The following is a 24924-nucleotide window of genomic DNA, read 5'->3' on the forward strand; positions in this document are numbered from 1 at the left end:
ATCTGCGCTCACAGGCTATCAGACTCTTTGTTTCCAACATCCATGGGCTTCAAGAAAGTACCTGATAGGGGATCGGATGAGGAGTTTCCCAATGTTCGGGAGGCCTCCTGGTCTAGTGGGGCCAAGAAACGAAAGAGAAGGCGGCCGAGGATCCACAAACTTCCTGCAGAATCATCATCAACAAACCTCCCTCAAACAACGACTTACTCTTTCCAAAACCATGAACACAACATTCTGGAAGAAGAAATACCTCATTATCCGGGAGATCTAACTGATCAGCAGGTACTTGATAACCTGAGACAGCTAGATGACGACAGAACGGGAGGAAAGGTATGTTTTAACATGTTTTCAGTAGAATGATCAGGATGACTTTACCTATCCAGTCTCAAAATGATTACCTGAGGGAATGGCTCCCGAAACGAGAGGTGTATCTTGGAACAATGATTGGAGGAGAAGCCCCGGATCCGGATCTGAATGGACAGTGTCAGCAATGTCAAGGAATGTCTGGAGTGTGGAGATGTTGCCAATGCTTTGGCTCTAGAATTTTGTGTTCTGAATGCCTGCGAAGAAACCATCAATTTACACCTTTCCACCGCGTTGAGAAGTGGACGGGTCTATATTTCCGTCCGGGAGCTCTGTGGGAAGTGGGTGTCAAGTTGTATTTGGGTCATAATGGGAAACGTTGTCCTTATCCCACGGATCCGAGCCACCTAGGATGGGACGGCGGAAACAATTCATCCGGGAGTCATGGGCACGGCGGAAACAATTCGCCCGTCTTTGAAGATGAACACGGATTGGACCTGGATCCGCTTCCTGCGAGCAATGACCAAGAATCCTTTACGGCTCAGCTTCTGGCGGACCCGGAGGTACCCCATTTGGTTGAGCTGGACGATGGAGACGATGAAGACGATGATCTATTCGAGGAAGTCGATACAACCTATCTGGACCAACCTCGTCCAAAGGCAGCAGACAACAATGGAATTCCTTTCAAGGCAATTGTGCACACCTCCGGAGTCCATTATCTGCCCGTGCGAACATGCACATGCCGGTCCGTCCGCCTTCCGTCTATCGATTTACAGTATCTGGAGATGGGATTATTTGCAGCCAGCTTTGAAAACGTTCAAACTGTGTTCACAGTTGAGGTCCTTGAGGACTTTCGGATGGACAACCTCGAGTGCAAAATGTCGGCTTATCAGTATTACCAAAAGTTGCGAAGACTGACTTCGCCAGCGTTTCCAAAAAAGGTGCTGAACCGCTATCGTGAATTGAGAAGGCTTAGTAGAGAATACAGGGACCTTGTCCTGAGACGACAATACGGAGAAGGGCATACAAGAGAAGCGGTGGTCCCTTACTATCGTCATTGCCATGATTCATCACCAGAGAGGATGGGTATTAATGTATCTGATCCAATTGACGGCGGATCTGATAGTCCGTCTCAAGAAGTCGGAATGTCAACGGACCCGTCTCTGGGACACGGCGGATTAGATGGTCCGCCTGTACCACAAATGACGCGGACCGAGGATCATCCCGAAGTTGAAGATAGGAGAGGGAAGTTGGCCTTATTCTGCCCCGCCTGTCCACAGCCTGGAATAAACCTACCTGATAACTGGATTGATGATGCTGATAGGCAAGTTTTAGTTATTCTTCAAGGGTGACTGCAATTAACAGCAAGTAGCAATCTGTACATACGTAGTTATGTTGCAGATGGTAATTTCAAAGCAGATCACCTCAATCAGAAAAACGAGGGAGACGATGTTTGGTTGAGCGTTGGAGAAGGATACATGACTGCTCCGGGCCCTTACAAGGAGCACATTAAGGAAGCAATTTCTCTTGCTCCACGTTATAAACGGGTGCGTTATCTACCATGATTTATCTTTCACGGCGGATGCTTACGCTCCGTGTCAAAATCTTCTACGGCGGATGCTTACTTTCCGTGTCAAAAAATATCAGGAACAAACATGTCATAACTACCACGCCCAGAAAGCTGAAAACAGAGTCAGCCCGGGTAAGAGAGTACGTGGAATTGGGGCACACGCTTGCGCTAGGCACGGATGCTTCTGTCCATCCAGCGTTGTCGATTTTGACAAAGGTGAAAAGCAGATGCACATGGATTGGTCTTTGACTCAGGCCAGGGAAACTACCAACACACAGGGAATCACAAAACATTTGGAAATCTACGATATAAACTGTCAATATTGCGTTAACTTGGCAAGGCGTCTCTCAGAGTCCACAAAAATGCATTGGCCACCTTCTGTTAAAATGATTTTTGCAATTGGTTTATTTCACGTCCACGGGCACAAGACGGAATGTCTTTACAACTATGCATCCACCTATGTCCCGGGTGTGGGAATCATTGACGGAGAAATCCTGGAGCCGTTGTGGTCCGTGTTAAATGACACATCCCGGAGTACACGTTCCGCTACCACTGCCCATCGAGCAGAGGTTTTGGACGACCACATGGGGGATTCCAACTGGAAGAAGACCATTAATATGGCTGCAACAATTGCTGCAAAGTTCAAACGGGCACGGGAACAGTCCGGAATCACAGACCAATTTTATAGGGGTATCACGGATCAACAAGATTCCGGGCTCATCAACACTTGGGAAGATGAAATTTCAAAAGCAGAAGCGGACCGAGAACAAGGTGTGGCCAACGCTGTTGGCAAGGTAATGGCAAGCAAAGTGAAAACGGCTGCTGGACGCCAAGAAATTGAATTGCATCTTTCAAATATGGAACTTACATCTAATGGTGCTACTGGAAAGGCAGCATGGATATCATCCGGCTTAAAACTGGAGCAAGCGCAGTACGATTATTTCAATTGCATCCTACAGAATTTAACATGTTTTTAGATTGGAGCTCAGGGACCATGTCAGAAAGCTCGGAAAGCATCCTTCCACCGCGCAGAAACTTGACTTGGTCAATAAACGTCGCTCCATGCGGACCCGCGTTGAAGCCTTCTGTCGATCCGCTATGACCTTCATGGGCGAAGATGTCTTGGAGGATATTCAAGGGGACATTGCTCCCATACTTGACTATGAAGTCAGTGACAACGACGATCCTGATCTTGGAAATGTCAACATTACCCGCGCGGATCCGGAACGACAGCCGCTTCCGTTTCCCTCCGCCGTCAAACAAGATTTCTTTGACGGCCTTGACGCGGGAACAAACCTCATTTTAAAAGGGCTTCGCAAACTTGAACTTCAAATAAGACATGGCCACGCAGAGGACTGTCTGGAAGCGGTCCGGTCAGCCTTGATCCAGCTTTCTTGGCAGTATAAATATCAGGTTCGGACCGCCGACTCCGTCTATATGGGGACTCGTGCTTGGGATGGCGTCAAGCTTTTGAATGCTTCCTGGAAATTGCACCGGCGACTCTACAACACAAACCGTCAGAAGATGATCTATTTATCTGCTGGCGTGCGAGACGAGGATAATATTCGGAAACAATATCCCATTCTGCAAGTCCATGATTGCAAGCATAGTAATGCCGTGTCGGATCCGAACATTCGCGGAGGAAGCTCGGACCGTCTAAGTTGGATTTGGAGATCCCGTCAGGGCCTGGACAATGATAATCAATTATACGTTAATGAGTGTGAGTACTGCCATTTGTATTTCTAATTTTTTTCTCAAAGGTTTCTTAGTCTTCAGGCTAAACTGGCTCCGCGCGCGAGCTCAGAGGAATAGATGGCAAGAGGAGCTGGCCTTGACAAAAAAGGAAATGGAATGGACTGTCAGATTTTATGTGTATATGGCAAAGACATGGCGTGCACGGCATGATTTTGTTCCTGACAGGTTAGTTGGTCACAGGGCAAATGCTCAAAAGCAGATTGCCATGTGGAATGATCTGGGGCGGGCCGCGGATAAGGTCTTCCGTCAAATTAACCCGGAGTATCCGTCCGTGTGGAGATTTATAATTACAGATTAACCAGTTCTTTGAACATTCTTGTTGTATCTCATCTTGTTGAATTCATGCACTTACCGCGGCTTTTTAAACCTCCTGTCGAGGACGAACATCATCTCCTTACCTATGATGAGCGACGTGCTCTGGCCAAAGTTCATGTCCATATTTGTGGTGCACGGATCCGTGCCGGATACCGTTTGTTCATTGCAAACGGAGACTCTGTTTCCTCCGTGCGTCGCCAAAAATGGATGTATTTGCTTGACCTAGAGGTGGTAAGACAGTAATTTTGAACTATTATATCTTGCATTGAGAACTGCTCGATAGGCTATACTGCTGAGAGTACTCGGATACTGCTATGTCAATGGATTCCAAGTCGATATTCCATTTTTTATATCAGAAATTCTCAATCAGAGCGTACATGCCGTTTTGAACCGAACTCCCCACCATCGAGCTGTTTTATTTGAATCTCTAAATCAAAGCTGGTCAGCATGGGAAGATGATGAAATTTTAAATCAGACCAAGAGCTGGGGATATTGGTGGAGGGACGGATTTGCTGAAGGCGATGAGTGGCAAGTTGCCTTTGTTACCGTTGAATCGCAAGCAAGAGAATTTTGGAACAAGGTATGTTTTTTTATTGCTGTGGATTATATCTGATTTGCGTCCTTCCCACCAGGTGGTTCTGCCTGAATACCAACAAGAGGTACTCCGGCTAAATAATCAGAGGAAAGAAGCTAAGGAGGGCGCAAGTTCATCCACCTCTGGGCCTCCAAGAAATCAAGAAAACAATCCCAAGGGCAAGGGAAAGGCGGCTGAACGGACATCCGTCCCCACCTCGGGGAAGCACGGATCCGCGTTGACGGGAAAGCACGGCTCCGCGTTTTCACCGCCCACGGGGAAACCCAATCCGCCGACCCGTGTTGCAAACACGCGGGATGAAACATCCCCAATTGCAATTTCTGACCACAGACCGCCCTACTGTCCCCGCTGCGGTCAGCCTATCCTAACGGGCGTAATGAGGGAGTTGGCTCACCTGCGCCGGAATGTGGCGGACAAAATGAAGAATGCCCATAAAGCAGTGACTACTTCTTCGGCCGCCTTGGGCAGATATTCTGTATTGGAGAAGATGTGGATTGACTCTAAGGAGCTCCCGTTCTCTAACGGCAAGGGGCTTTCAGCCAAATACAAATTTCAGCATCCCGTTCACCCTTCTCCTGACAGTTGGGGCGCTATAACGGCTCAAGCCCGGTCCTTCAAGGTCTCAAAGCTCAAAGTCGCTTCATTTTACATCAACGACATTTTTTATTCTTTTATTGCCGTCAAGGAACTACCTTTTCATCCACTCTGGTATCATTCGCCACCCTCCAACACTGCAAATATTCATCTCCCAACAGATACTCTGCCTACGCCCGGTTCCGTCAGCCCTCCGTCAAATGCACACACCAGCAATGCCTTCCTTTTTAACGCAAGGTCAAGACCTGTTTTCCCGGGAGAAGAGGATGATATTGATAGTACGTCCGATACCACTGAATCCTCTACACCAGCTACGTTTTTAGAGCATCTCGCACAGGACTTTGAAGAGGAGGCGGATGAGGAGTCTTCCGCCGGTGATACGACGGAGGAGTCAGATGCTTCCGGTAACTCGGAAGAGCTTAGCGAGGACGTGTCGGAAACACCCTGGGATGAGGAATCTTAGTTGCCCACCTCTCGCACAGGACATCGAAGAGGAGGCGGATGATGCCTTTTCCGCCGGTAATACGACGGCGGAGTCCGATGATTCCGGTAACCTTGGAAGAGCTCAGCGCGGACGCGTCGGAAACACCCTGGGACAGAGAATTCTGGTTGTGCTGTAGCTTTCGTACTGTTTTGGTTTGGAAATATAAAAAAATCTTCCCCAAACCCAACTTCCAAGTCAAAAACTGATCATATTTCAAAATCAAAAGCGTTGGTGGCCGGTAAATTTGCAAAAAGATCGTACGTAGTAGACCATCCTGCCTCTTGGACTCCCAGCTCTTCAAATACAGTCCTACGCATGTAATAGACTATGACTGCCCTGTCTCCATCGCACACCGCGCCGTGTTGAAGCAACCTGCCGGTAATTGCAACAAGGGTCATGGGATCATACTTGTACCGAAGTCCAAGGCCCGGAAGCTCAAGCCGTCCGTGTTCACCCTTCCCAAGCGGCATCAAAAAATCGTACCATGAGTAGCACGACCCATTATCCCGATGGTATGGTGTATCTCGGTTGCTGATCACGGTCATGACTCCAAAGGGCGAACTCCAAATTGTGAGAATTTGCTTCAATATTTCAGCCTTATGGACAAGCTCCGGTTCCGCAGCAAGCCGTTGAAGAAATTTCATTCCCGCCCGGTACTGCTCGGGATGTATAATGCTCAAGATGGCTCCCAGCAAAGCCGAAGATGTCGTCGTGTCTCGTATAAACTCCTGTCCAATTGGATTACACAAGTCCAAGGAGACCTCAAGCGGGTTGGACGTCTGAGGAAAATATGAGGCAGTATAATAATTAGCATACAAGTTTCTCACCTCATGGCCTTGCTGAAACCATGCCGGGGAGAAGTTAATATTTCCAGGTTGAACCCAACCTGGCTCATGTCGAAAGTAACTGTCATTGACCCTCCAGCTTGTGGCCAAAGGTACCGCCTTGTGAATCATTGTTTCAATATCCCGTAATGAATTCCACACACTCTCCTGTTACTCTTTAGAAAGCATAATATATGAATTAATTGGTCTGTTTCTAAAACTCACCACCCTTGTCTCTGACAAAATACCTGGCAGGTACCACACCAATATGTTGCCTGCACTATCGACCACAGTTCCGGGCAGGGTTTGGTACTGTAACGCGGAATGCACCGGAGAAAACTTGTCTTTCAGGCGAGCCTCAACGGTAAAATTCTGACCCGTGCAACGTGCACTGAGATGAGTCAAATATTCTTCTGCATCCCACGTCGTATATTCTGCCATTCACACATTATTTAATCTCAATTTTCAAAGCTTATTGATTGCATACCTTGATTTTCAAATGCCTGCAAAATCACCTCCACAGCTAGATTGCACTCAAACATGGTCTCAGCACTGAAGTTTTCCCGGATTTGATTAGGCAGTTCTGCATGCCAAAGACGACTAGCTATTTGTGCCTTCATGTAGTTTGAGAGGGATTGGGTTAGCTCAAAGGCATAATCCATGCTATCAGGGTATGTGGAAAGGAATGTGCTGCCAGTATAATCTATACACCTTATTACATATATTAACGGTCATCCGATGTATGATTCTTCAAGGCGGATATTTGTCGGAATACAGAAGCGGGTGGATGAATGGACCCGTCTCAGCACAACACGGGTCAAAACGGATCCGTCTGCTTGCAATACACGGGATGTAGATGGACCCGTCCGGTTCATTTGCGGCCCGTGTTTTTCCCGTGCAGCCCGACACGCGGATCCCGCATGCCACCCGGCGGCTCCATTTAGTGCTAAATGGCACGTCATGTACGCTATGATTTGCCAGGATAAATCACACGTACATCACGCTAATCTCCTAATTAGGTAGCGGGAGTAAATCCACCGTGTCTCACGTAATATCCTTATTATTAAATCTTAGGTAATGTATGTTATAAATAAACTGTCTTATGTGCCTGTATATTAATATATTCTTTTCTGGATAAAGATCTGGGGGGAAATGAGAGTGCATTGGTTGTTCCAGGTGGGCTTTTATAGCTTTTTGCTACAGGTCATATGGTATAGGTGACATTAATGGGTACAGACGGTAAATCTCTGTCCCCCTGATGTGATCCATTTCGAGTCATAATTCTTTAAGCTTTAGCTTTATCAGTTACGGATACATGCGTATCCTTCGAACTTTTCTTGTGAGATACTGGTCGATCTGCTTGCTTTATGCGCATCGATATTGAATGGCAACATAGCTCTGATCTACCCTTAGTCCCTACCCACCCTTAAAGGTATGATCGTTCTCCGTTTCTTTACCATCTATAGTCTCCAGTGCCACTTTTCTCGAATACTATTTCTGTTTGTATCTGGAGGCTGTTACAGTCTCACTTGTTTAAGTACATCCACGACTTGAACACGACCCGAACACGAGGTGTGAAATGAGGATGAATCTGGTTCAAATCAACCCCGCAAAGCTCGTCTTGAACTCTCACACTTACAGGTAATCACGACAATTTTTGCAAGCAGCTTGAGGCTCTTCTTCCTTGAACTGCTAGAATATTTCTGGCCATGGCAAACGATCCGGGAAAAAACAACTTCGGCAGTAAAGATGTCATTATTCTGTAAGCCTTTTTCTTATTAAATTTACTGGTTCTTACTGCAACCTTTCCTGCTTGCCGCAGAGTTGCTGGTGCATCTGGTTCTGGAAAGAGTACGGTGTGTCAGCGTTTATGCAATTCGATTCACCACAAAGACTCAAAACAATATTCAATATAAGTTTATCAACTATCTTTTCAATCAACCAGTTATGCCTGTCGAACATGGATTGGTATCATCCACCGCTGACATTAAGTACTCTTTGATGGAGGAGATCAGTTGGCATACTGCCCAATCAACCACGCAGGGCTATCGTCTGGTTCTTGTGGAACTTCCGGGGCACCACAATTCGCTTATATCTGACAAGGCCATTCTGTGGGATACGGTCAAATGGCTTCAGTCCATGTAATGTCGGGTAACTTAAATCACTGAAAATTTCCTGACATATTTTCCAGATGCAGAGTTGCTACCTTCGGGGGTGTGATATATTTGGCCAATGTGTCCACAAATCGCCCTCGCTTACCTGATCCCGACGAAGTTACCGTCCTTACACAGGCATTCCAGCATTCTCCCTCCAATATATACTCTAGGCTTGCTCTGGTTACCACCCAGTGGGGCGACTTTAACGCTACGGAGTCAACGAGAAGGGAGAGTTACCGAGATGGCCGAGAGCAGCAACTCACTGCAGTGGGTTGGCATACATTGATCTCCAAAGGAGCAAAGCGTTACCGGTTCGAAGATTCTCGAAAAAGTGCGGAGACAATTGTCAGTGCACTCCTAACGTCGGTTTTTTCTGGCGAACAGCTTGATATTTCTTCCCTGCTATCACAAATTCTGTATTATCACAACAACACCAGCACGAGTGTGATGATTCGTTCAATTACTAACTACTTATTTAGCATAGATACTCGTGACTGACTAGTAGATTAGATCATGGACACTCACGGGCACTCTAGATAGGTGTTGGAATCATTGTATTGGATTCGGGACTGATTATTTGGGCTGACATATTTGTATTCTGATTCAAGTAACTACGTATTTAGTCCGTTTCGCGATTCGGATAGTATATAGTCTGTATTTTACTCACGGAATCAACCCAGTGCCAGATTCCTAATTCCACACTCCATTTTGGGCACCTTCTCCTTTTGTATATTTGAGTTTCTGACAAGTTTGATTCCGTCTAAATCCTCTTTGCGGATCATCATGTCTGAACAATCTACTCCTATCAACCCCGAGGACCCAACTCCCAGTCAGCCACAATATGTTACCGATTTCACTCGTATGCTCGAGGCCCTCACGACTCAGCAAGTCAACCTCGAGGGAGCTTTTACTCGGTTTCTTAACATGCAAAATCACGCGTTATCAGCACCTCCACCAGTTCAAGCGTCTACTCCAAGACCCTCAGGAGGACATGTCAAGATACGCGAACCAATTATGTTTAGTGGCAAAATGGACGAAGTCACGCCATTCATTAACAACCTTCGTCGTATCCAGGAGTTTAACTCGCAGGATTTCCCGACCGATCATAAGAAGGTTTTATATGCTAGCATGTACCTTAAGGCCGGGATTCCTTTGGAGTGGTTTGCTCATCTTGAGAATATCAACTCTCCCTTGCTTCATGATTGGGATGGCTTCATTCGCACGTTTAAGGATAAATTCGCAGATCCTAGACTCACGCTTACCGCCGACCAGAAGCTGGATGCCCTTGTTCAAACGAAATCCGCACATGATTATTTAACTCAATTCCTTGAGTTATCTTCTCATCTCGACATGACCGAACAGACTAAAATTAATTGATTTATGAAGGGTCTCAAGCCAACCATTAAAGATCACTTAGTCGGAATTGTAGATCGCCCTACTACACTTGCCGATTGGGAGTATATTGTGATTCAGATTGACTCTAATCTTCATCAAGGCGACATGGAACGTCGTCGCGAAGAAAAGAAGAATCCAATCTCCAAACCAACTCGCATTACTCCTCCTACTTCTTCTGCTGTTGCTTCCAATCCGGATGTTGTCCCAATGGACGTCGATGCTGTTTCAACTGCTGCTCCAAAAACGACTGGCAAACTTAACCCTCAAGAGCGTCAGCGTCGCATTGACAAGAACCTTTGTCTTTATTGCGGTAGTGCTGACCACAAGGTGAACGCTTGCCCCATTCGTCAAGCCAAATACGGCGAGTACCCAAAAGCCCAGCCGGAGAGGAAATAGTTCCTACTTCTTCGGCAACAGATGGAACTGATCTTAGTTCATCCTGTCACGCCCCACCATTCATCCGTGCCAAGAGCGGAGAATGGATATCAGTTTCTAGTGCTCCTAGGTTTACGTTTCATCATCATGTCCGGTTAGATCCTATGAATAGATCCCACTTCTTTATTCCGATAACGATCTCATTTCCTAACCGTCAAGCAATCAAAACCTACGCATTCGTGGACTGTGGCGCGACACTCTCTCATATTTCCGAATCATTCGTTAAACGACACTCATTACCCAAGACCATCAAACCTAAACCTGTCCCCATCTATACTATCGACGACAGGCCTTTGTCTTCTGGACTTCTCACTCACGACGTCATTACGTCACTCAAAGTTCGGACACATTCAGAGGTTATCAAATTAGGCATTGTTTCTATGCCATATCCAGTACTTCTTGGCCTTGATTGGCTTTGTGAGCATAATCCTGATATAGATTGGATCCGCGGCAAATTGGCTTTATCTTGTTGCGGCGCCAATCATCATTTTCCTGTTTCGGCCTTTGGCAAAGGCTATAGTCTTGCAAGTCCATCGGTCACCTCTCATCTTTCTGTATCTTCAGTCGGACTAGGCCTACGTCTATTCCAAAAGAAGCCCATCATTCAATCTTTGCCAGATCTCTCTCCGGCTCCTACTCCGGTCCGTGAGAAGTTCACACCAGGCATCTTTTCTAATTTTAGAACGATGCCATCAATCATTCGACCTGTCACTCCAACCGGCCCTAGTCGTGCGGAACTCTTGTCTATTTGGTGCACCCCTCCAGAACCTCAGCTTCCTGTCTATGGTTCCCCAAACAAACCTATCAATATATCCAAACTTTCCCCTCAACGTTTCAAGAAGTACGCCAAGAGTGCTGCGATTAATTGTGTCTGGTACACAACAAATGCAGAACTTAAAGTACGTATCAACGCATTGACAAGTGACGCTGATGCACCAGTAGATATCGCCAAGGATGATCCAATACCCCTTCCTGTGGACGATGTACCTGACCCTGACGAGGTGCTCAGGAAAACCGTACCAGAAGCATATCATGAATTCCTCGACGTATTCTCACCCGTAGAGGTCCTCAAGATGCCTGAACATCGTCCATTCAACATCAATATCAAAATCGAAGATGGAAAGGAACCACCTTTTGGACCAATTTATTCATTAACCCCAGACGAGCGAAGAGTACTGGCAGAATATATCAAAGAACAACTCGAGAAAGGTTATATTTGTCGCTCGTCATCCTCAGCCTCCTCGCCTATCTTATTTGTCAAGAAAAAGACGGGCGAACTTTGTCTCTGTATAGATTATTGTGGGCTCAATGCGATAACCAAGAAGAACAGGTATCCACTACCTCTTACGAACGATTTAATTGACAGAGTCGCAGGTTGTGATCGTTTCACGGTGATCGACCTCAAAAACGCATTCAATTTAATCCGAGTTAAAGAAGGAGACGAATGGAAAACGGCCTTCCGAACTCACCTAGGTTTATTTGAGTATACAGTCATGCCTTTTGGTTTAACGAACGCACCCGCCACATTTCAGGCGTTTATTCAGGACACGCTAAGAGACATCCTTGATATATTCTGCGTTGTATATATCAATGACATACTAATCTACTCTAAACCCAGACAGGATCATGACAAGCTCATACGTCAAGTCCTTGAAAGACTCCGAAATTCCAAACTATTCGCAAATACCAAGAAATGCGAATTCAAGAAAACCACATACTAAGACTACATAGTACTGTATAACATGGTACAGTGGACTGGTATAATGTATCGTATGATAGGGATTCAATAAATTCATTCATACACTGAATATGACATATCTATACATAGTAATCTACATTGTACTATACTGTGTGCAATCCTTGAATGTGGAGAGGAGGTACCCGTCACATGGGTGGGTCGGGTGTAGGCACTTGCACACAATGGGTGTCGGAGAAATCGAATGTTGGTGTTGGGTGTCCGACTTGCAGTGTGCGAGTGCAAGTGCAAGAGCGTGAGTGCGAGTGTGAGTGTAGGTGCGAGTGCGGGTGCAAGTGTGGGTGCAGGTGTGGATGCGGGTGCGGGTGGGAGTGCGAGTGCAAGTGCAAGTGCGAGTGGAAGTGTGAGTGTGAGTGCGGTTGCAAGTGTGGGTGCGGGTGCGGGTGGGAGTGCGAGTGCGGATGCGGGTGGGAGTGCGAGTGCGGGTGCGGGTGCGGGTGCGGGTGCGGGTGCGGGTGCGGGTGCGGGTGCGGGTGCGGGTGCGGGTGCGGGTGCGGGTGGGAGTGCGAGTGCGGGTGCGGGTGCGGGTGCGGGTGCGGGTGCGGGTGCGGGTGCGGGTGCGGGTGCGGGTGCGGGTGCGGGTGCGGGTGCGGGTGCGGGTGCGGGTGTGAGAGTCATTCAAGAATCACTAGTAATACTAGTAGGTTGAAAAAAATTATTGTACAATTTCAAGGACAATATTCATTCATAACAAAAATGGCTACAGTAAACTATCCCACTACTTTTCAAGATCTTCACGAATACTATGCCTTTCTTCTAACTTAATGAGAGTTTTTGCCATGCATTGATCCATGTATGCATGATATCTCCTATCCCCGTCAGCCACCTTCAATTTTGCAACCTCCGCCATAAAAAGCCGATGCACGGCATCCTGATACGAAATGCCAAGTCTCTTTTGCAAAGCACACACTTCAGCGTGAAGTGCGAGCATCTCATGATCCGTCAAAGACTGAATAGTTTTTAGTTAAATTCCTCCAATGTATAAGTGACTAAAATAGGCTTACATTTTCGGGGGGCACTCGTAAAATACCGGACAGGGTGATATACGCATCAGACTTTTTGGCATTAGACTTCTGTAAGAGAATTAGCAATGAATTTTGAAAATCATAATTAGCTTGCACTTACTTGAGTCAGGTCGGCACTAGTGACACTGACATCCTCTGTAGCACCCATGGTTTCCAAATCGTGCTCCAAAGAGGATAACATGAAGCGGGGGACAACATATTTAATGTTGTCCGGGCCATCAACAGCGATGTAGCCTTCCGGGATGTTTGGTAAGGTGTTCTGGACACTCATATTGGGGGAATTTGACAATAACAGATAGCGACTCACCATAACTAAGGGCCTTTTATATTTGTCGGACAAGCCTCAAGCCGTTATCTAGGCGATCAGTCGGATACGCGCTTCAAGGGGCAAATGATTAAGTGCATACAATCATGTGATCGTGAACCGGATAACGAGCAACAGGGGCCCAAGCCGCTTAGCTCTCTTATCCTTTTTGCTTCCTTCCACCACCAGCCCACTAGCCCGCTCCCAAGCTTGCACCTCAAGAACTCAACTTTATATACCATGGACTCCAAAATCACCACCGCCCAATCCCTTCGTGCTGCGCTTGCAAAACTAGACGCCGATATCAAGGAGGCAGTGAAGAGTGGGGAGGTTAAAAAGACGATGAGGAAGTTGAATGTGGTCCTGGTGCACCCGAAATTTTTTTTTACCGTGTTACATTACTAACCTAGAGGTACAGAGAGAGGTCTTGCGCGTCAAAAAGGCGAAGACCCATCCCGAAATCTTCAAGGAATTCGGCCACTTTTTGTGGTCGGTTGTGGTGGATTACAAAAGGTGCAGCAATGCGAGCGACTTTGACGTTGCTAGCTTCGCTGCCAAGCATCGCGATGCGCTGGCAAAAATTGAGGGCACCGGCCCACAATTGACGTCTACCACAGAGTCCGGACTTGTCAATCCGACACAAGTTCCCGACATGTCGCAGTCGGCTACCGCTCGCATTCCCCATGTATCGCAGTCGGCCACCCCTTGCCTTTCCGACGCATTGCAGTTGGCCACCCCTCGCGTTTCCGATGCTTCACAGTCGCCTACCCCTCGTGTTTCCGATGCGTCGCAGTCAGCTGCCCCTTGCGTTTCCGACGCATTGAAGTCGGCGACCCCTCGTGTTCCCAATGCGTCGAAGTTGGCGATCTTCCGTGTTCCTGATGCGTCAAAGTCCGCCATCCCGCAGGCGGCGGCAAATGACATTCCAAATGTGTTGCAGTCGGCCCCAAATCGCGGTAACCGCAAGACACCCGCAACTCAGTTGTCCGCAGAGTCGGGCGGGTTCAAGCTGACGCCCTCTGAGGCTACAATTTGTAAGTACTATTCATATTGCTATGTGTTACCTTTATATTAAATCACTGGTGGGTTTCTTTTAACTCAGTGGCATTGTCCAATGTAATAATGAAGCCAAACCATGCCTCAAGGGCAGTTGCAGGTATGTATTTCACTTTTTATGTATATGATATTCTCTTTGATGTTGCTACTTATACTAGAACTTGCTACTTCATCCTCAACCCATCATGTTCCTCCGCCTGCCAATAACCCGGCTCAAAAGTCCAAGACCCAGATTCAGCGAGGAAAGAGGGGCTCAAAGAGCGGCGAGAGCTCGAGGGGAAGCCTCCCAACAAAGTCAGTCGGTTTGTTCGCTCATGAGGTTGCGATGGCACACTTTGACCGCCCCGATAGCCCTGAAAACAAGTTCAGGGCATTAAAGCTGCAAAAAATGCTGAAGAAGGCTCCACCCCAAGAGCCCAAATCGGGCTCTGAATACGAAGAAGTGTCGGAGAGTGAGGAGTCGGCCGTGGAGACTGGGTCAAAGCGCAAGAGGTCAGTAAAGGCGCCGACTCCGACAACAACGACTCCAACTCCGACTACGACTACAACTACAGCCACAAAGTGTGATCGATGCCTCAAAAACAACAAAGAATGCCAGGAGATATTAAGCGACAGTGGGAAACGTGCGTATGCCTTTTGCAGCAAGCACAAGAAGGGTTGTACATGGGGAGGTATCTTGGTTTCTGAAAATCGTCGGGCGAACAAGGCATCTGCGGCAAAGACGTCAAAGAGGGGACCGAAGGGCAAGAAGTCGGAATCGACTCCTCCCTCTAATGATGAGGCCATGCCGCCCAAAAAACGGGTGAAGTCTCAGCAATGTGTGTGCTACATAGCTATTTGATTTTTTATGATTCTAATTTCCATACATCTTTTCTAGTTGTGATAGACACCGATGAGGCCTCAGAGGGCGAACAGGCTGCTACAAGGCCAACACAAAGGTCGATGCAGAAGCAAAAAAGCAAGCCTTCGGAATCGGGTGCGTTTAAATATATTTTATTTACCTTGTTTGAAGCTCATGTTCTTTGAAGTCGATTTTGTTAAGATTAGCTCCGGCTCCGACACCCCCGCTCCTTCCAAACCTGCTCCGACTTCTGCATTCTCTGCACCCTCAGCAGCAGCTCAGAACCCCGCTTCTCTTCCATCGCGTTGTTTGCAAGACTCCGACATCATTGACATCCCAACCATTTCCGACTTCGCCAGGCGCATCAATGAGTTGGAAATCATGGGTTGCGCGACTCAGGTTGACTTAGCAATTCTAAGAACAACCAACGAAGATCTGCAGGAGGAGCTTTCCAACTTGAAAGCGGAATATAACTCCCTCAAGCGCGGTTACGACAACCTATACGAGAGAGTTAGTAGGCATCGCAATGCTGCGGTTGATCGGCATTCGGCGTTTTCGTCGAAGTGGGAGGCTGGGATGCAAAAGGTCAAAGCCGAGGTGAAGTATCTGTCCGACTCTCTTGAAAGGACCGACACCACTCTCCTCTCTCTTGAAGGCCGCGTTGACGAGATTCAAATGATGCATCAAATGACTAGTGACGGCGCATACCTTTCTGAGGAGTTGGGTGAAGACTTGGAGAGTGCCAGTGAGGATGGTTTGGAGGATGGTTCAGTTGCAATGGATTTGTCTTCGGATGACAAGGCAAGTACTTCCAGCCCTGCTACCAACCTCAATGCCGACTCCGACGTCAACGACAATCCCGCTTCCGCTTCCACCTCCGACTTCGACGCCGATCCCGCTTCCGACAACGCCGATCCCGCTTCCGACCACACCGATCCCGCTTCCGCTGACAATGCCGATCCCGCCTCTGATGGCACTGCTAATGCTGTCACGGGTAAGAAAGCGGATCACAACGCCACTGACACCAACATTTCTGCTGCGGATCACGGAGTCAAGGCAATCGGAAGTGAAAACATTGAAGGTAGTGGCCCAATCGGTGATGTTACTCCTCCGCAACCACCCACTACACCACCAGCACTTCCATTGTCACCCCCCCCCCCCGCCCTCTATAGATAACAATGCATTGTAGTAGATTGGTGGGGGGCTATTTTTTAAAAAAAAAATTGCTTAATATAATAATTTGTTTGCTTGTTCTCATATATCACTGAGTACCTAAAATTGCACCTTAGGTATAATAGAATGTAAGCTAAAATAAAGCCGGCAATTAACTAGTTCGCTCTCGAGGGCGTCGGGCCCGTTTTCCCTCAATAATCAATGTTTCTTCTACTTCTTTTCGTTTCCTTCGTGCATGTACAGGAGCGGGTTTATGCGCAGAAGCGGGTGTGGATGCAGGTTCAGGGGCAGGTGGTGCTAACACAGAAGCGGGTTCCTGCTCAGGAGCAGATGTGGATGTGGGCTCAGGGGCAGGTGGTGCTAACACCGGAGCAAGTTCCTGCACAGGAGTGGGTGCATGCATAGGAGTAGGTGTGGATGTGGGCTCAGGGGCGGGTGTGGATGCCAATACAGGTGCGGGTCCCTGTACAGGAGCGGGTGCAACTGAACTTGTTGGCACCTGCAACCCAAGTAGTTGGTCAGAAACCCGCCATGCATCCTCTAGTTCTTGATGATTCTTCTGATGCTCTGCAATCTCCGCTGGAGTAGTAGGTGGTTTCCTAGGTCGGGGTCGGGGTCGGGATTGAGAACTTTGGATGGCAGGGGGTTGAGTTGCAGAGGATTGAGTGCCAGAGATTTGTTGACTTGCATCCTTTGGATCCACAACATTATTGGAGCTGCTAATAGGCCCACTTCGCAATGCTGGATCAATCATACAATCCAAAATTATGTTGGTACTGGGAGGTGTTACAGTCCCAGTATGCATAGATTCCTGGGTGGAGTCAAATGTAATCAGACTTGATGCACCCTGCATTTCCTCAATTCGCATTGGAGTTTTCTTTGGCTTCTTGGGTTTTTTGGGTGGTGGAGGCCGACGTTTGGGTTTTTCTGTGTCAACATTGCGAATCTCATCGGGATACCATGTATCTTCCACATCCTCTCCTTTTCTCCCCTTTTTAACCTTGTGAAAGCGAAACACTTGACTGAGTGGAAATGTTTCTTGACGTGATCGGAGATGTGTAAATAATTTGCGCAAGTCTTCAAGGTCAAGGAATTGGGGTCGCTTCAGCTTGAAGCGGGGTGGTAAATATTCTGGAGAGATGAATTTGGATTGATAGAGTTCAATTGCTTCGTAGGGGGTTTGCGAAGTCCGACCGTGTGTCGCAAGTTCTATAAAAAAAATAATACCAGTTAAATTCAAAGTCTTCAAATGTGATTATGCTTACTATAGTTTTGACCAAGGTAAAGACGGAGCAGTGATTCCAAGTCTTTTCTATTGACCTTGGATGCATCAAAGTCTTGAGGTAAGATTGGGAACCCATCGGCATCTTGTTCAAGTATTAATAGATCAGATTTTGCTGTTATATGTATCCCAGATGTTGCTCTTTCTTTGGCGTTTAATAATCCACGGACATAGGTACTGATTAGCCTCTTCATCTGTGTTACTTCATCTGGCTTTTGCTCTTCAAATAGTGTTGAACAGACCCCAATAACACTGGCTACTTGATCATGACTATATATTAAATCAGTCGGAGTCGGGCGGAGTTATTGAATCAATCGGAGTCGGTTAGGTCGGAGTCGGCCATGATAAGTAATCAGTCGGAGTGTGTCGGAGTCGGAAATGAGTAACGTGTGAAAATGGACTTGTAATTAAAACGCACACTTGGACTGAGAGTTGGCCAGATTCATTAATCTGGCAAACAAATGTGATACTCATTAATCCCATTTCTGCCCATTGTTGGTTTGCTGCCTCATCTAGCTTCTTGAAGGCATATTTCTTTGCTTTTCTAAATACAATTTGAATAGTAGGTCAATATTCTATTTTAATAAAACACTGACTTGCGTTTGTCTTCATCAGAGTAAACCACGGATGCATAATTTGCTGCTTCCACATCCAGCTGGCGTTTTTCGCGGTCGGACATTCGAGAAATGATGTTGCTCATTGCTTTCATGCGGTTTTCGAAAACGCCTGGTGTCCCAACTCCTGCTGATTCTATTCCCAGAATACTAGCAATTTCCTTGTAGACTTCGTCTCTTCTGTTATACCAGAGAACAGTCGTGCGCTTCAATTTTTTACCCATTGTGGCTGCTTTAGTAAGTTTCTCCCCCCTCCAGTTGTTTCGGATCCATGCAAGTAGTTTCTATAACATAAGAATTCAGTTGCAAATATAGTATAAAATATATAGCGTTATACCTATTGTATTGTCGGACCCGACACCCGACAGAAATTCTCAATAAAAATCAATTACTCCAATAGGTGCACATACCTTTGCCTCCTCCTGCATAAATTCTTTACTACGGCTTACGGTTCTGGTTTTACTCCAGTAATTGAAAAGATCAGGTAGTATTTCGCACACCACCTGCTTACGATCAAGGTTAGTTGCAGCTTTAGTGTAATTATCTTTGTGTTTCTCAATTATTTCGCGTTCTTGTCGATCATAGACTCTAACCAGTCTATCATGGGCACGAAAGATGTCTTCGAGTACCGCATTTTCAGTACTGGCCATACTATACCAAATAAAATAAGTTAAAATTGATGAGGTAGTTCTCTACAGAGCCAACAAATATTGGAACAGACTAACCTTGAGGCTATGTTGAGGCTTGGGTTCTCAGAATCAGATGCACCCCAAAAATATTGGGGGTTGGAGAAGAATGAATGTGGAAACACACACACCAGAATCCTGCTCCCTTTATACAAGTCCATAAACATGAGCACATGCATATTAGGTAAGGCTAAACTGTGCAGTTGGATTGAGCCACCCTAATGTATAGCAATAATCAACCAAGACAGGAGCTTTTCTTATCTTGTTCCTATCATGCCATCTCAACGAACATCAAGTAACAGAAAGTCTAGAAAGAAGGCACTGTACGAGGATGATGCCAATGCAGCAGATGCTGTCACATACAGAAATCAAACCAGAACCACTCGAGCAGGAAAGGTGGTTTCAGAACTGGTCAAGGTCTCTTTGAGTACTGCAAGTCAACCCCATAAAAAGATTCCAGTGGATCCGGGAGAACAGGAGCAGAACACATTTAACGGGGATGGTGGCTTTAGTGAGGATGAAAACCAGCCATCCACAAGTCACCAGAATGACAATGCAGTCCCAAAAATACGGAAGGTATGAGCATTGTTTTTCATTGTACAAATTCATCTTACCAGTATTCTATGGCCCATAGACACAGCGAGACTATATCAATGAATTTGTGTCTCGTGTGGATAGCTTACTGGGAGCATTATTAACCCGTGAAGCACCCAACATTTCTGAGGACTCTGAACATCCTATTTGTTCTAATTGTGATAACTCAATTGCGGTATGGCGGTGCAAAGATTGCAGCTTACCATCCCTTGTTTGCAGAAAGTGCATGAGACATACTCACCGTACAAATCCAATGCACAAAGTAGAATGTTGGACAGGAACACACTTCAGGCCGGCTTATCTATGGGAGACTGGCACCTATATTCTGATACCCCATCATACTGGAGACTCTATGTGCTCTTCATTGACTTTCCAGGTTAATTACCTTGAAGGTATTGAAGAAACCAAGGACGAGGAGGAACAAAATCAATTACAACAATTGAATTGGAAACAAGCGCCCGTCGGACCATTGACAGATCACACGGACAACATTGACATTCAGATGGATACTCTTGAGGATAACCCAGAGAATTTGGATCCGGATGGCCCTACAGATGAGGAGTTTGAGGAATACTTGGATAGGTATTGAGAAAACCCACATACATTGGACAATATCCAAGATTTCGACGATGAAGAGGAAGTAGATGAGGTGGAAGCCGATATATGTGATTTGCCACCCTATCTCCGACCAAAGTCGGGAAGCAAAGCCATTCCAACACAGACTCCAAAGACCGATGGACTTAATAACGCATATATTTGGGCAGTTTACACTAATGGTGTCCACCACTTGGCTATGGTTTATTGTGTTTGCCATGGTGCCAACAACCTTCCTCTGGATAACAAGTTTTCACCGTATCCGTACAGTCTTCTCTGCCCAACTTCTGGATTATTTTCGTTTATCCAATCTTGAACTCAAGGCCTCAGCATATCAGTTTTACTCCCTTGTCCGACGAATGACAAATCCAATGTCTCCTTCAAGTGTAGTAGATCTATACAACGAGTTCCAAAGAATGTCCCGACTTTGGCGGTGGATGAAAAAACTTAAATGGGCGGGGTTTGCAGGGCATAATGGGAGGACTGCACTGTCTGTTGGAAAAGGAGAGCTTGCAATTTTCTGTCCTGCATGCCCACAACCTGGAATCAATTTACCCACTAATTGGAGAGAGGACACAAATCAATGGGTGTATAAGCGGATATTCGTGGCGGATGGAAATTTCAAGGCTGATCATGTCCGCTCAGAAAAGCCATCTCGGGATGTCTGGCTTTCAGAAGGTAGTGGCATGATACCAGATTGTACAGAGTATCATGCTTTTCTCAAATCTGCTATTGAGGCACTAACGGTGCGTTTAATTAACTTGCTACTTTAATATCATTTGGAAAGCTAACTAATACTAGGGTGCTCCATGCGAGAACACATTCCGTGCAATTCAAAATTCTCTGTTGTCAAAATCACCTTGCGATGTTACAGGAATTGTCGGCATTGCATGCACCCAACATGGCTGCTATGCTCCAAATGCTCTTGTTGACCTTTTCAAAGGTGAGCAGCAAAAAAATGTCGACTTTGCATTTTTAGCTGCACTTGCATCGACCGGTGTCCATCCCGACCAAGGCACAATGGTTATATATGACATTGTTTGCCAGTATATCATCTGGCTACTCAAACGGATTAAGGATCATCTCCCTAATGGACTCAAGATTGACAGAGCAATTGGGATGTTTCATGTTCATGCACACAAAGATGAGTGTTTTTTCCGATATGCACCGACTTTTATTCCTGGTGCCGCTTGTGTTTGCGGAGAAATTCTTGAATCGCTCTGGGCCGACTTAAATGCCATATTCCCTGCAGCTTGTACAGCAACATTAGCACATCGAGCAGAGATTCTTGATGATCACGCATGCGATTCCAACCACAAAAAGGCACTTGGGATAACCCGATATCTTTGCCGACGATATTTGGAAGCCGAAGAAACACGAGAAAAATATCGGATATGTTTCTCTAACCTTACCAATGCTGCCGATCCCGAAGCAGTCCAGTTGTGGACTAAGCAGATTGAGCATGTAGAGCAACATCGGTTGGAAGATCCAAAGCTCATGGACATTTATATGGCTAAACGGCCTGGATCTGCTCCAGTCAATACAGCCGCAAGTGATTGTGCATGTCCGACTGCACCACTTACTCCAGTACAATCGTGGATTTAATTTGCTTTAGTAATTGAAGAGAAACAGTACGTATAATTGTTTTAAATATTACTTTTCTAATACAAGTTTTGATGTTTTAGATTGGATATACGGATGCGTGCTCGCCGTCTTGTCAATCATGACCGCCTCACCGACCGTGTCAAACTTCAAAAACTGCGCGATGCCCTCAAAACATTAATGGTTCAACTTAATAAACTCCAGGCCAAAGCGGGTGTTATTGCTACTGGGAGGCAAGATATTGACATATCCGACCAGATTTTAATTGACTGGGAAGATGAAGAAGATGTTTTGGCTCCGGGGTCGGGTCCGACAGTAAACGAGGACATTGATCTACAACCAATATGCTTACCGTCGAATGGTGCTGCAAGCGAAATTTATGCATCAGATGAACTTGAAGCCAGAATATCAAAAGCTAGAAGTCACCTTAACCAAATCCGAGAACTAATAGCAGAGCGGTCTTTCCAGTTTAAAGAAGTTGTCCGAAAGGGTCCACAAAAAGGAGTTCGCACACGAGGTCAAACAGCGGTAAAAGAGTTGAAAGATCAAATTTCAATGCATGCACAGGCGTACTCACACTGCCAAAGTCGTATTGTAAAGCTCAGGGCCGATGATGAAATTCTCAAGGAATTGCGCATTTTAACCAAAGAAGACATCAAATCAAGTACTGCTATTCTCAATCCAAATTTGCCAGGATCAACCAAATTTCGTTTATCATGGATTTGGTATTCTGTACACCAAAGGTTCGGACCACGATGGGCGCTTGACCCAACAGCTACACCTGATGCCGACCCAAACACATTGTCGGAGGAAGCAGATCCCGCTACTGTGCTTGAATGTGAGTTAATTCAATGATATATTATGGGCGCTTATATATTTCCGACCCGACTATGTAGTTAAACGAGTTCATTGGTTGCGGGCACGAGCACTCTATCATCGGTGGCAAGAAGAAGCAACACTAGTGCGATATGAAATGCAATGGACTGTTGCATTTTTTGTACACCAAAGTGAGAAGTGGAAGACATACATTATGTCGGACCCGACACTAAGTTTGGGCGCAAGAGCATATGCATATCGGAAATCAGAAGCTTGGTATAGCTTGGCATTGGCTGGGGATTACTTATTTAGGCGGGTAAATTCACTCTACAAGCCACTGTAATTTGAAATACTTCTCTTTCTTATCTACTTCCATCTATCTACATCCATCATGAGTGCTGAACCCAAAGCTATCAAAGTCATCCGTGTATTCGACCCTTTTGACCACAATTATGCACGTTGGTCAAAAAAAGGCAGACAGATTCAAAAGACTGCTATATTTTCAACGTCTCGATTCCGAGAAATTATGGAACACATCATCAAGGTCCCTACTGCGCGTCAAAAAAAGTGGATGCAAGAGTCTCTGCAGATGGAATTGGTAAGTTTTTCTGTCACATGATTGTCCGACTTATCACATGGCAATGACGCACCCCGATCAGGATGCTGTCTCGACGTGTATCGGCAATGCCTATGCAGGATCCCAGGTCATTGAAATTCCGCTGCTTCTGCGTTCTCTATGCGACACATTGGCCGTCGCTTCAACCGACTCGCTTCCGCTGGATATTGACCCCGGGATGGTTGATTTACTGGCCGCAGGAACGTCTAGTACGGCACTGGACAGACGGGTTAACTCGTATTCGCATGCATGGTGGTTGAAGAACACCCCGCCTGCCGACATCACCGACATTTTAAACGGTGCTAATCTTCTTGAGATCATGAAGTATCATGAAGCCGAGTTGAAGAAATTTTTGGAAAAAGAATGTGAAGATTTGTCTAAGGCGTCACAATCGACAGCATCGGTGCCTTCTGATGTTGTTCCAACTCAAATTAAGCCGATTCTTATGCTTCTCAAGGATGCCGATTCCGCGACATGCAATTCCTGTTCCCGACTTTCCTTTCTCGCCGACGATTTACTTCACCAACTACGAGGATTCAAAACCATGTTGATGGCTAATGTTGGTCAATTGAGCAATGGTGTCGATCGCATTGCACGGCGTGCTGCAGGTTTTTTCAAGTTATATGAGGCTTCTCAGTCTTTATCATTGAAACCCGAGCCTACACCCGACACACCTTCATCCAAGTGGACTTGGGGTGCGCAACTCACCGTAAAGCAGGTACACATTCATTTTGAAGTCGAATTTATAGTCAAGAACTTACCGCTTTCGCAGGTTTGCGCTCTTGGTGTGGCTACCAAAACGGTTCATTCGGGCTACGTGAAGAGCCTTTGAGATGGCGGGGACTTGGGTGAAAGATCGGAACTTGAATCCAATTTGCGCACCCACTCACAACATCCATCCGATGACCTGTCATCTCGTGCAGAAAGAAAGGCCCCGCCATCCGATGTACTTGATTTCCCCAAATATTTCAAGACTGGGACAGATGGTTCGGATTTCAGTGGCGGAGAAATGGCCGACTTTGATGTCGGCAGTGAACACAGCGCCAAATCGGACAATCTTGAAGATATTCTTGACGCCGCGCTTGAACTTATGGAAACAGAAGATCAACAGGCTGCGGCATTGGAGAGTTTCCAAGAACTTGATCAAACCGATAGCAATTCGGACAGCGGCAGGTCTGAAGCTATCAACCAAGCATTAGATCTCTATGCGGATGAGCTTGAAGATAGTGACTCGAGCGGGTCGGACTCCAATCACTTGGCCGACTCCCTAGCCAACGAAGCGGCTGATCTTTTCTTTGATTCTGCGGATGGTATGTAGCATTTCAATTTAATTGCCTTGAAATTCTTCTGACTAGCGACTTCTTTGCAGAATCCGACCATTCAATGGATATTGACCAAAACAATGAGGATATCAATGAAGATGAGGATTCCGCTCAACCCCAATTCACGTCGAAGCACTTTTCGGGGAACTTGGAGCTTGATCTTTTTGAGTAATGCGTACATACTTAGTATTCTATATACTATCTATGTACTTTCAAA

At 46.2% G+C, this 24924-nt stretch overlaps 9 protein-coding genes across 9 annotated transcripts; 6 read left to right on the forward strand and 3 right to left on the reverse strand.

Annotated features, from left to right (window-relative positions):
- Window positions 1–42: 42 nt before the first annotated feature.
- Window positions 43–5595, forward strand: JR316_0002973 (uncharacterized protein; the record flags this gene model as incomplete). Its single annotated transcript, XM_047888756.1, is given in 10 exon segments — window positions 43–330; window positions 384–1651; window positions 1694–1850; window positions 1951–2804; window positions 2851–3593; window positions 3643–3793; window positions 3809–3895; window positions 3922–4132; window positions 4227–4523; window positions 4576–5595. The coding sequence occupies 10 exon segments, from the start codon at window positions 43–45 to the stop codon at window positions 5593–5595; spliced, it is 5076 nt and encodes a 1691-aa protein (XP_047751130.1).
- A 227-nt stretch (window positions 5596–5822) lies between these two features.
- JR316_0002974 (uncharacterized protein) lies at window positions 5823–7102 on the reverse strand (the record flags this gene model as incomplete). The annotated part of the gene is made up of 4 exons (XM_047888757.1): window positions 5823–6395; window positions 6444–6608; window positions 6666–6874; window positions 6928–7102. The coding sequence occupies 4 exons, from the start codon at window positions 7100–7102 to the stop codon at window positions 5823–5825; spliced, it is 1122 nt and encodes a 373-aa protein (XP_047751131.1).
- A 5244-nt stretch (window positions 7103–12346) lies between these two features.
- JR316_0002975 (uncharacterized protein) lies at window positions 12347–12831 on the forward strand (the record flags this gene model as incomplete). Its single annotated transcript, XM_047888758.1, has 2 exons — window positions 12347–12368; window positions 12440–12831. The coding sequence occupies 2 exons, from the start codon at window positions 12347–12349 to the stop codon at window positions 12829–12831; spliced, it is 414 nt and encodes a 137-aa protein (XP_047751132.1).
- Window positions 12832–12900: 69 nt separating this feature from the next.
- Window positions 12901–13478, reverse strand: JR316_0002976 (uncharacterized protein; the record flags this gene model as incomplete). Its single annotated transcript, XM_047888759.1, has 3 exons — window positions 12901–13131; window positions 13187–13255; window positions 13308–13478. 3 exons carry the CDS (start codon window positions 13476–13478, stop codon window positions 12901–12903), a joined length of 471 nt encoding a protein of 156 aa, XP_047751133.1.
- A 273-nt stretch (window positions 13479–13751) lies between these two features.
- Window positions 13752–16584, forward strand: JR316_0002977 (uncharacterized protein; the record flags this gene model as incomplete). Its single annotated transcript, XM_047888760.1, has 6 exons — window positions 13752–13877; window positions 13930–14545; window positions 14614–14667; window positions 14726–15385; window positions 15445–15543; window positions 15596–16584. 6 exons carry the CDS (start codon window positions 13752–13754, stop codon window positions 16582–16584), a joined length of 2544 nt encoding a protein of 847 aa, XP_047751134.1.
- Window positions 16585–16732: 148 nt separating this feature from the next.
- On the reverse strand, window positions 16733–19127 carry JR316_0002978 (uncharacterized protein; the record flags this gene model as incomplete). Its single annotated transcript, XM_047888761.1, has 5 exons — window positions 16733–17790; window positions 17847–18133; window positions 18282–18407; window positions 18460–18761; window positions 18888–19127. 5 exons carry the CDS (start codon window positions 19125–19127, stop codon window positions 16733–16735), a joined length of 2013 nt encoding a protein of 670 aa, XP_047751135.1.
- A 309-nt stretch (window positions 19128–19436) lies between these two features.
- Window positions 19437–20346, forward strand: JR316_0002979 (uncharacterized protein; the record flags this gene model as incomplete). Its single annotated transcript, XM_047888762.1, has 3 exons — window positions 19437–19739; window positions 19798–19932; window positions 20134–20346. The coding sequence occupies 3 exons, from the start codon at window positions 19437–19439 to the stop codon at window positions 20344–20346; spliced, it is 651 nt and encodes a 216-aa protein (XP_047751136.1).
- Window positions 20347–20767: 421 nt separating this feature from the next.
- JR316_0002980 (uncharacterized protein) lies at window positions 20768–22915 on the forward strand (the record flags this gene model as incomplete). Its single annotated transcript, XM_047888763.1, has 5 exons — window positions 20768–21097; window positions 21153–21903; window positions 21967–21982; window positions 22037–22781; window positions 22850–22915. 5 exons carry the CDS (start codon window positions 20768–20770, stop codon window positions 22913–22915), a joined length of 1908 nt encoding a protein of 635 aa, XP_047751137.1.
- A 245-nt stretch (window positions 22916–23160) lies between these two features.
- Window positions 23161–24879, forward strand: JR316_0002981 (uncharacterized protein; the record flags this gene model as incomplete). Its single annotated transcript, XM_047888764.1, has 4 exons — window positions 23161–23367; window positions 23429–24080; window positions 24219–24695; window positions 24755–24879. 4 exons carry the CDS (start codon window positions 23161–23163, stop codon window positions 24877–24879), a joined length of 1461 nt encoding a protein of 486 aa, XP_047751138.1.
- Window positions 24880–24924: the final 45 nt, after the last annotated feature.

This window comes from Psilocybe cubensis, chromosome 3, assembly GCF_017499595.1.
Source record: "Psilocybe cubensis strain MGC-MH-2018 chromosome 3, whole genome shotgun sequence".
NCBI classification, from domain to species: Eukaryota; Fungi; Basidiomycota; class Agaricomycetes; order Agaricales; family Agrocybaceae; genus Psilocybe; species Psilocybe cubensis.